The sequence below is a fragment of the Nannobrachium achirus genome (genome assembly GCF_963921795.1).
Source record: "Nannobrachium achirus genome assembly, chromosome: 17".
Lineage (NCBI taxonomy): Eukaryota > Metazoa > Chordata > Actinopteri > Myctophiformes > Myctophidae > Nannobrachium > Nannobrachium achirus.
Window position 1 is genome coordinate 23,461,209 of NC_137824.1, and position 11,890 is coordinate 23,473,098.

Genomic DNA, 11,890 nt, shown 5'->3' on the forward strand with positions numbered 1-11,890 from the left:
TGTTACTGCTTCTATGGAATGGGGGAAATGCCGTGCTTGTGTTTGCTCTGCTGTACATTGAACCAGTGGACTTGGTCAAAAACAGTCGATTAGGATTGCTTGTAGATCGGCTACTTTTGTTTTGAACGGTTGATCATAGAGGGACGTGCCGCCCCTCTAGGGATGCGGGAGGGCAAGGCACAGGCGGCCGCCACCAAATGGACGGCGCCGCCACGAAAACACTATAATCAATCAAAACAGTTAGGCAGTCTAGGCTACATACATACTGTCTCAGATAGCATACATGCTAGGCTAGCTTGCTTCCTCCGTGTTGTAGTTGAGCCAATAAAGGTTATTTGACCACGTTCACCACAACGTTAATCGTCGCTATTGCTGTAAAGACGCAATGAAGACCTGTGTGGCTTCTAACACGTTGTCCAATGTCCACCACATCTATAAACAATAGCGCGTGTATCCAGTTGTTATTGAATGAAGACGACAGAGGGAGAGGAGGCGGGTCGCTGTGTGAGCAGTGAGCATGTCATGTTTCTGCGCCATACACGTTCTGTGGGGGAACCCTTTTTGGTGTATCACCTAACACGCTGTGCCACTATGGTCAGAGAGCGGCCCGGTGCTACGCTAAAACTCAGGCACCCATTGAATTCTGTGACCATCCACATACACACAATGGCGTTCAAAACACACTGTCGTTAGTTCTATCGTCTGTTTTAAGACTTTCTACGCGGATTTAATTTGTGTTAACATAGCATTAAGTAGCATGCCTTCACCCATGAACAATGGTGGCGTCTGGACTTTTTAAAATATATTTTTTTCGCGACGTGGTAAATTATTTTAACGTGGACTCCAATGGAGGCGATGCGTCCATGGGACCCAAGGACACTGACGTGAATGCGTCTTTAGGCAACGTGAATGCGTCAGAGACGCGTGACGCGCACGTATTGACGTCACTGCACCTGTGTCTGAGACAGGGGGGGAGGGGAGTGTGTAGCAGGCAGCTGCCACTCTGCTGTGCTCCTTCACTCTGTCTACACAGTTTACAGTTGGTGCTGGTGTGAATAATAAATCATTGGCCATTTACTATTATCATTAACTCTTCCCACGCTTTGAACGTTAACGCTCGCCCCATTTTTTACAGAACCTCGATGCCAATACGGCGCTCGTTCGGTTCGTTCGTCTGATGACTGTAAGCTGATGAGGGGTCGTGCGGCCGTCTACTGTAAACACATTTTCCGCGGTGATGGTGTAAAAAATCCATTATGCGTTAGATCAACGGAGAACAATTCACTTCCTTGTTGATTTCCTCCGGCTGTAAGGCTCTGTGGCCAGTGACTGGTCTTCTTCTTCTTCAACACATAACAGGCAAATTCACATTCATTCTCGCATGACGCCGCCCTCTGCTGCCTGGCAGACCAAAGTGCACTATTGCACAACCAAAAAAAAATAAAAATAAATAAATAAATGTCTGTCTGTCTATCTACTATAACGTCGCAAAGGTAAGCCGCTTTTTGATGGCGCCAGACCCAATAAATAAATAAATAATCTGGCAGTAGGAGAGTTAATACTATTGTTAGCCTATATTCTATATTTTGGTTGAAACTAACTAACTAAGCCAAAAAATGGTATAAAAAAAATATATATATTAATATTTTTTCGATTTTCGATTATGAAATATTAAAATCGAATATTGATTAATCTAACGAATATTCGAAAATCGATTATTCTGTGACATCCCTAAATCGGGGGACAATTGCGTTGCCACTCAGTCAACAATAACACTGACTGGCAGCGGTAGCGATGCTAGCAACGTTAGCAGCCCAGCCACCAGTACAGCTGAGCCCTGTATAGCCACCACAGAGAGATGTGAGTTGGAGACGAAACATTTATGACAGCGTGGGATTCATCTGAAAGACTGTACGGCAACAGCGCTTGTGTGAATGCGGACCCCCGTGCGACACTGCATGTCTGCGAGTCCGACTGCATCTCTCACTCGCTCGCTCGTCGAGTTGTGTTCTTTTGTCAAATCTAAGCTGGCAAATCTAACACTTCCGGTAGCCGATCTCTTCAGAATAAGATATGTTGCGCTAGCAGCAATAAGACTTCCAGATTTCTTAATGTAATAAGACTTCCAGACGGTGGTCGACTTCTTAATCTCTTCAGAATAAGAGTATCCCAAAATACATTGAAATATGATTTCATTTACATGATTCATTAAAACTGTAAATTAACACCTTCTAAGCCTGGTCGTACTCCCTCGGACTTCCTACTGGGTCCCATCAGCCACACGTCTATTCCCGGACTTTTGATATAAATGATAATAATAAAAAAAAAAAACATCGGCCATTCTTCTCCGCGTCTTTTTGGAGCTATCTGAAACGGTTAATATGCTCTCACAGTCATTTTCTGGTGCTGGGTGTGATACTCGTAATATCCAGCAGGCCACGCCGTTGACTCACATTCTGGATGGATGGCTGGACAGGAGTGGCCTCAGACTCTCCCCAGTGTTGATACTCGCCAAGAAGGACACACAAGATGGCTACTCTTTGTCTCTGTTCGTGGATCGCGGTTTCAATCACGTTCGGGCGCCGCTTCTCTATCGCTCCTTTCCCTGCTTCGCCGCACGTAAACGAATGGAATTGATCTCCCCTCCGCCTCGCCAAAGTAAGATCGCCGACCTCTGCAGGATGAATATGTACGCTGTATCGAGCACTCCATTACGTGTTGTTATCATGTGGGCTTTGTTTTTTTAAAACATGTTTGTAAATAAATGGCTTATTTCTTCGGCGCTACCTCTGTTCAGAGGGTTCTGCCGCGGCTTGCAACGTGTTAAACATTAAAATTAAATTAAAAAAATATGTTTTTGTGTAAAAACCAAACCATTTTGGAACCAAAATAGGAACGGTTAGGAACCGGAACCGATAAGCAGAACCGGAACCGGAATCGTAAAACTCCAAACGATACCCATCCTTATCTAGAGTAGACTCTAGGTCCTAAAGGCCAGCGCACCTCCCATCTTTTTAGGATTAAAGGACGAGGATAGAGAGAGAAAGAAGCAAACTGATTAAAAAATAGCGCAGTGGGAGAAAAACATTTGAAGGCAGGTGGAGGTAACATTCCATGCTAGCTATGCTATTTCTGGGCTGTGGTTGACTGTGCATTCCACCGAGTGCCTGTCCTGACAAATAGGCCAGCAGCACTTTTATTTTATTGCACAACTCGGCTCTCATATCCAGTCAGAACAGGCTGCAGAGAAAACTAGACGCAACCAACCATCAGCTGAGCTACTGAGAGGACGAGCTCATTTGTCTGCCTGGAAGGCAGTTGGGAGATGGACAACAACGGTCTACTGACCTCTGTGAGAAGAAATGGTCCGCTGCTGGCCCTGACACACTGAGACACTCTGGGCCAGCTGACCATGCATTTCACGCCATTTCATGACGTGTTTAAGGCATTGTGTAGAGGTGTCTAGACTAGAGAAGTGGGTAATGAAAATGTTTAAAGGTTAGGGTTAGTCAACGTAGTCGTAGCCTTTGCCATACATGTATAATAGTTTAGGCCAGTAGTGTTTGCAAAGTCACTTCACTTTTGCTGCAACTTATGTTTGCTTCATTGTGGTCCCATCCTTTTTTACTGAAGGATTGTATCATTCGGATTACCATTGACCAAGCAGAGAGAGTTCGCCATAGGGCTGTCCCAAATAATAACCACAATGTTGCAATACCTTCCTTGCTATTGACAAGCCAACCGCAATGGATGGCAAGCAACCGCCACAACCACTATGTTTTTCTATTCATGAAGCTATGCATGCACTTCTTGGTTTACCCTTCAATGTGTGTGTATTTAATGCCACAGTTTGTCACAAAATGGCATTTTATTCTGCTCAAAAGAAATGAGCATCAAATGTAGCCCAATTAACCATAAAGTATATTATTATTAATATATATTATGTCAGTGTTACAACAATTACTACTATAATATTGACTGAGAATCACATACAAGACCAAGATGACAGGCTAAATAGTAGCTTATAGGGCCTACAATAGTTAGGCATGCAAACTGGGTATGGGTATTTTGGGGGCCTTAAAACATTTGTGGGGGTGAGAACAACAGCGTTAGACTATACAGTTGCTCAGTACTCTAATAGGATTTGCAAACATGACCTATTGATCAATGGATTCAAAATGCAGATTAATGCTAAAAAATCAAGTTTGCATGGCTGAATAGTAAAAGACAAGCTTTGAGGCCAGATATATCTCATTACCTCTAAGGCTTATGATCTTCCTTTATAATGGACTGTGGAATCTCCTAATCTGCATATCTTTCTTTCTGGACTAGCCTTTCTCTTATTGATTCTGAGCCAAGAGGCCCCTGCCACTAGCAGTGCAGTACCCACTCCAGTTTCACACTGGCATTTCAGCCACAATATGTGCTCTGAGTTGGATGGGTGACTGAGAGAGAGAGAGAGAGAGAGAGAGAGAGAGAGTGACAAAGATGGAGGACTATGGACTTGGACAGACACATGGCAAGAGAGGATGGATGGGATCTACCCCCACACAAACAAAGAGATACATTGTAAAATGTAGCATAATATTCTAATGTTTTTTGGCAGAAGTATAGTGCTGATCTACTGGTAGAACATTAATGATCTCCATGTGAAACTGTGCTCAGTGTAAACCTAGGGCCAAGTGGTGCCTATTCACACCAACAGCGGCAGTGGTTTTCCTCGAGTAGCGGTTTTCTGCTAAAGGGTGTGTTCAAAATGTATGAAACATCCAAGTCACCTTTGTGAGGGGCCTGAGGGTCATTAATGTCAAGAGATAAAGCAGCATACTGTACAGCAGGTCAGCTTATTCCTTCTGTGCACTAACTGGCTGAGCCACCAGGCACTCCCTGGAGACCTTTTATTTTTACGCCATGGCTCTGCAAGAGGCTAGCCATCTATGACAGATTCTGTGTGTGTGTGTGTGTGTGTGTGTGTGTGTGTGTGTGTGTGTGTGTGTGTGTGTGTGTGCGCGTGCGTGCGTGCGTGCGTGCGTGCGTGCCCACTAATTGTCCTTGTATTGTAATTTTGTAAATGTGTGAGTGAGTGAGTGAGTGAGTGAGTGAGTGAGTGAGTGAGTGAGGGCAACAAATAGTCCTTTACTTACAAAAGTGAACTGACATGGTGAAATAAAGTGACACAGACAGTGGATGTTTTGGTTACAAAAACTGGCTACAAGACAGTAATATTTTTATTTTGGCGATAAATACGATTTTACATACAGTAGTAACATACAGCTTTTTTAGGTATGCCCATATGATGACCACGGATATGCTCTAAAAGTGTGAAAAACTATATTTCTATATAGTGTGAAAAAAATATTTCATTTCACTGTCTCTAAGGCGGCAGGGGAGAGTTGGCATCTCGGTAATCCTTAGCATCCATCTACTGTACGTTTTCGACAAGAAAATAGATTAAAAGTAGATCAAAAACACACCACAGCCTGAAATAGAAAACTGAACTTGTATCACAAACAACTGTCCAAGTTAGTGATCCCTGACTGTTGGGTTCCTGCCTCTGCCTGTTTGCTGGATTCTACCATATAATGTTGACTAATGTGGATGTTGATATAAAGAAAACCTTCACTGCTTCAGGGTTTACGGCTTCTGTTTTTTGCTTCAAAGCCATGCTACGTATTTTTTGTGCTGCGCTACGAAGTTAACTGAAATCATGTAAAGCATTCCAGTGGAACATAAGTACAGGTTACTGTACAGTACATACAGTGAGCAGGGCACACACACACACACACACACACACACACACACACACACGCACACGCGCGCACACACACACACACACACACACACACACACACACACACACACACACACACACACACACCAATAAAACTGAAGAGTAATTGTTGGGTGGCTAGACGGATCATTACAGGGGATGACGACGTCATTTTCAACTCAGTGTCATTTCTTAGGCTTTCTTACCTCTCTTACTTTGTATCATGTCATAGTAATGTATCCAAATAAATGTCATAATGGATTCACACTCTGAAAGGGTGGAGATGATGACTAAGGCATTACTATGCCTATGGCATGCGTCTACAATAATAATGTACTTACATTCACTTGGACTCTCTCACAAGAAACATGACACAGAGATTCACAGAGAGCGTAATAGCCTTGGAATGCTTAACAGATAGGTTATCTCTCATACAGAGAGACACATACACACACACACACGCACGCAAACCTTGCTGCGTCATTGTCACAGATTTTACAAAAGACTACATCATGTCTGTCAGATTAAGGACACACAATTATTACATCACAAATATGGCAATTAATCCCTTTCTAAACTCTGAGTCTGACTATGACCATGTTGCAAATTATATAATTGCCGCATTCGCCGGTATAGGTTCAAGTAGCAGCACTAGCAGCTTAATCAAGCCAAGGCCATATACTCACACACCAAAGGTGAGCTCAAGCAAGGACAAATCACTCACAATGTCACACAACACAAATGTTTGCAAGTGTTTTCAATAGATCCCTGGACTGTGACTCATACTGATTGCTGATTCACTGTTAGTCTTTTCATGAACTAGCCCACATGTGCATTAGGGCTGTCTGTCAACACATATTTGATAGTCAAAAGTATATTTGAATTTCAAATGTGAAAATTAAGCTCAGCCTCTGAATAAAGAAATAAATCTGCCTTTGCCTTCTTGTGAGTTCTCACAAGAAGGCAAAGGACCACTGGCCAGGCTCGCACAGCAGCCTGGCCTCATGAGATCACAGAGCCATCTCTCTGCAGAATGCAAGGCATGCACTGAATCCACACTGGAGTCACACAACATCACTTTCATTGATTCAAAATGATAATGTAATGTAAGTTAAGCAGAAACAGGCAGTCCATTTGGTACTGATGATTGCAGACAGGTTTACAACTAGACTCTCAACCAAACACCCAAATATAGCATGTACAGTATATCATGCTGTCTCTGACAGCATGTCATCAGACCCAAACAAATCGTGTCGCCATGACATAAGATATAAGGTCCCTATAAGGAGCTTCATGTCCACCAATTTGGTACCTAGATCATCCTAATACCCTGACAAGCAAGCTTGGAATTGTACACCTCACGGTGCGAGGAGTTGTGGGCTTGTACATCGTCTATTTTCATAATGTTTTTCCTCTGTCTTGCATAAATATTTGACAATTTGGCCAATTTGGTATTAAAAAGTCATTCAAAAGTCTTAAAAGTCTTAAAAAGTCATTCAATTGTAACTTTAGAAATGTGCAGATACCCTGTATACAATTATATGTACTGTATGTTGGTATGTTAACTGTTAAGTGAGAAAACAATGTGTTTCACATTAAGTTAATCGTCTGGGGACCCCCACAATCATTTGGGGACCCCCATGGGGGCCCCTGTAATAGAGATATGACAATACTACACTGTTCTAACCATGATTATAGTTATAACTATAAGTGCATATACACTAGAAGGAAATGTGCCCACTCCTGAGTCTTCAGGACTATTTACAACCCACAATAGTAGGCAAGCCATGTTCTCACCATTTGGTAGCCTGTCAGAAAGAAGAACTATTTCTAAATAGAGACTCTGTCCACTAACCACATCTCCAGCTATTTGTGTTCTCTTGTTTTGTATAAAGAAGGCACATGTCTTATAATCGTGAGGCTGCATTTTCATGGGGCAGTCTCCAAGAGCTTTGTTTTTGAGCGGTGCTAACTGCTCCTATGTTTCACTTTGTGTGTATGAGCACTGCCACGGAATTCAGTATGGAGATACTTCTGGCTTTGTGGGTATGATTGAGCACGCATCTCCATGTATGGATAACTGACGGAAAGAAAGGCCCATACAAGGAGATATGAACGTGTGTCATGTTTTTGTATAATAAATAAATTGTTTAATTCCACTCTACCCTTGTGGGAATTTCATTTTATACCGAAGTAAAGTATATACTTTCCAAGACCATTATACCCCCCGTTTGGGAATCACTGTGCTAGATGACACGAAGTCCCACTGTCAAACATCAAATGCACATATGGTGTCAAAAGACAGAATTAATCAAGAACAAAACTTTCTAGTATAAACCAATGAATTACAAGTGTGCAAATGGCTCGAATGAAGAACTAATTCCTCATGTATTCGTTCTTCATGCGGGACGGAATTCATTTCCAAGTGGTTTTCTTGTGGATCGTGTCAGAGCAACTCAGCAACCACACTTGCAATTTCCCAGAATTGCACCTTTTATATATTATATTAGAGCTACAAGTCAAAACATCAATATACAAGCTAGTTTAGCTGGTTCCATGCAGTTGAACAGTGCAATTTCCAAGTTCCTCTAATCACCTTTGCTATGCCTTTAACAAAGACAAAATACTGTCTCCTCCCTCTGCTGCAAGGCAAACAGGTGCTGGGCACATCCAGTCATATTGAACTATGCAGAATCAAGCTGTCTAATGCAAAAACTCAATACAATCACCACATAGCAAAATACTTGAAACGCCTAGACAAATTGGCATGTGGGTTGTTCTTTTTTAAGTTCATCCCTGCCAGCAAGGTGCAAACATACAAGAACACAGAGTGGGCTTGGAGCATTATATCAGACTGTCACTGAGCATCACCTTTAATAAAGGACTTGGAGGACTCCGAAACGTTAGTTTGTGTGTGTGTGTGTGTGTGTGTGTGTGTGTGTGTGTGTGTGTGTGTGTGTGCGTGTGCATGCGTGCGTGCGTGCGTGCATGTGGGTTTATTGCACTCCACTGGCCAGGTGTGTCTCAGGGCCCTCTATGGTTACACGGTTGTCTCCCCATACAGTACATATCGGTTTTCAACTGTTGCTAGACCCGGGCAAGGGGTTAAATTACGCAATCTTGTTTGGAATGTTTGCCATGCCTGATGACACGCATCACTCCGGATCACTCCTCGTGTTGTGATGTCCCTTTCGCAGAGACAACACAGTGGAGACTCTCTCAGACACACTACAGTGAATCACACATGTTGACACATGATGACATCAGAACTAACTGATTTTGATAAAGTCTCATGGGCCAATGCCACGCCTTTAGGGTGTAACATTAATGTTGGTTAGTACTCATTTTGTCTAAACTAAAGAACATTTGTCCAGTGACATATTTAAAAATAAAAATGACTGCAAAACTGCATAACAACAGCCAACACTTTAAGTGGAAATGGTGGGCAGTGCTTGCATTTACTAATTAAACACTTCAAACACACTCAACTTCTAAAAACTGGCAAGTTAACTGTGTCGGGGAATTATGCAATACAGTGTGGCAACTTGTCAATAATTGCACCACTCTACACTTGAAAGAAACAGCCACTGTGGCACTTCCTCATCATAACACGCATGTGTTGGGGACCGGTGTTGTATTATAGGGCGCAATGGTGTGTTCTCGAGGTTTGTTTACTGACAAGATGGTTGAGATTGTCGTTTTCTATTCTGACTGACTTCACTCGAAACTTGGGGAGGAAGGAAAGTGAACCAATTCAGTAAACTTCTTCGTGGTGGGATGCTGTACCCGGGCGGAACTCTGTCAATGCAACACAACAGCACAAGACTACACCAGAGAGATACTCACAAATTTCTTTTTCCCATCTCCATCCTCGTAGTGCTTCTTTGCTTTCTTGTCCTTCTTGGGAACAGAAGCCGATGCTGCATTTCCAGAGTATGGCTCCATTACTGGGATTCACTGCGCTTTCCACAAACTGGTTGTCAAAATAAAGGTGTACGGTGGTTAACGTTATCCTGCCCGTTCTCAAACCGGAAAGAAAAAAACTTTTCCCACAAGTTGTGATTCACTAGAAAGAAGACAGTAGTTAGTTGTCTTGGGCCCGTGTATAAGTGCCTGGGCTAACTAGCCACAATTAGCACAAAGTGGCTAATGATTTGGTACGGAGCCAACTACCCCGAGCGCACGGTACCCCAGTCCGTAACCCGCCTGTCTATGTTTAGTAATGGAGGGAAATTCAAAGAACAGCCACAAACACAGTGGCAGTGAAAGTAGGAATACCAGCTGTTGAAAACTTTTAGAGTTCGTACATTTTCGACGCAATTTACACAAGCGGAACCATACCAAAGTCCCCGTAAATCATAAGTCCAGGTTCAGTGTGGTAGTAACCAGCTAATGTTAGCCTGAGTTAGCCTAGCTCACTTTTGTATTGCTAAATATCCGTGTGAAAAAAGCACCCTCCTACTCCCCAACTTCCACAAGTTGTTTCGACGCGAAGGGGACTGCGTACTCCTGTGTCAGCGGTGAAATTCCACAAATGTACATCCCAAATTAGTTTCCATGACTGCAACAGCGAGTTCAGTTAACTTTATTTCCCTGAGACGGCTGTCAGTCACCAGCCTGAGCAACCACGTCCACCAATGTGTCTTCCTGCTGCTCTGACAGGTTGCCTCGGTTGGAGCGGTGAGTGGGGGTTACAAGGAAATTGGCTGCCTATAGAATTCCGTGACTCCAGAGGTCGCAGTTTTGCCATTTCGGGGGGGAGGGGACGCAACCGCGAGGCTGGAGTCGCAAACATTCACAAGCTACCAATCTCAGTGTAACGTGGAGAGGTCATGCGCTCTAGAGCTACACCTGGGGATTTGACAACTATGCTAATTTGATTTTAGTTGTGTTCCTGTCATAGATATAGCCTATGAGTGAACACCAAATATCAGTATCCCATTTCCACACCACTACGTTGCTCAGTGTCATTCTAAACAAAAGTATGATTAAAAGACAAAAAGAGATGGAGCCAAGTTCAGTAGGACCTCACTACAATGGAAAAACAAGTCCCCAGGACCTTTACCCTTTTAGCCTTAATGTCTGTACCACGTGCCGTTTACGTTTCTGACTATTAAAGTATAAATAAATCCATACAAATTCCCAACGTTTGTCACATTCTTAACTTAAATTGAAGATATTAAGAGTCTTTAGGAGGACAACAGAGAGTTTTAGGATGCGACATTCAATGGTGACCTCCTCCACATTCTTATTGAAACTATCTGACACATGTGTTCATTATTAGCCTACTCTGTAAGTCGCACCTTTAATCTAACCATTCCTTCTACAGTCAGTTAGTGCACGCTTCTGTAGCATAGGCCTTTATGAGTCAGTTTAGTGCATGGTTCTGTAGCATATAAAACAGCATGTTTCCCCGAAGTAGCCCTAACCCTAAATAAAACATTAATAAACTACACAACTCTTGCAATTCAAAAGATAATTTGTTTGATCATTTGTATGAATTCAGCATCGTAGACTATATCAGTGACAGTTCCTAATCACCTTAACGCATAATCAAGTTTAGGGCGACACCAAGTGGTTGAATGAATGAATAGCCTACCCAAGATTGCTATGGTAAAAGCGTCTCCAAGTTTGTGTCCGCGCATCTGCGACTGTGAGCATTCTCTCTGAAACCTATTTTGTTCCCTGTTGACCTAAGTAAAGTTACTGTTGACACAGGACGAGAACGTTGAAATGTATGTCTTATAGCAACAGCCAGTCAGTCAGCTCAATCTTCTAGTTGCCCATTAGAGAACAATAATTGCATGTATTGCATTATTGCCCATTAGGGCAATAATGCACAATGGAACTTATGGAAGTCTATATAAAATCTCGAGATTTGTGTCCGAGTTTGGAGATGTAATATCCTCTCTCTCTCTCTCTCTCTCTCTCTCTCTCTCTCTCTCTCTCTCTCTCTCTCTCTCTCTCACACACACACACACACACACACACACACACACACACACACACACACACACACACACACACACACACACACACACACACACACACACACACACAGAGAGAGAGAGAGAGGATTACAGAGATATGACAGTGATGGAATGTGAGATATGTTAGGGA

At 42.8% G+C, this 11,890-nt stretch overlaps 1 protein-coding gene across 1 annotated transcript in view; it reads right to left on the reverse strand.

Moving 5' to 3' along the window:
- LOC308302353 (protein diaphanous homolog 1-like) overlaps positions 1 to 10,404 on the reverse strand; it is a gene marked incomplete at its 3' end in the record, with an annotated part of 81,362 nt that extends 70,958 nt beyond the window's left edge. Inside the window, exon 1 of the mRNA XM_080746608.1 lies at positions 9,617 to 10,404. Within this exon, the coding sequence (XP_080602734.1) occupies positions 9,617 to 9,715 (99 nt within the window). The 5' untranslated portion in view covers positions 9,716 to 10,404. The remainder of the gene's footprint in view (positions 1 to 9,616) is intronic.
- Between the last annotated feature and the right edge of the window lie 1,486 nt (positions 10,405 to 11,890).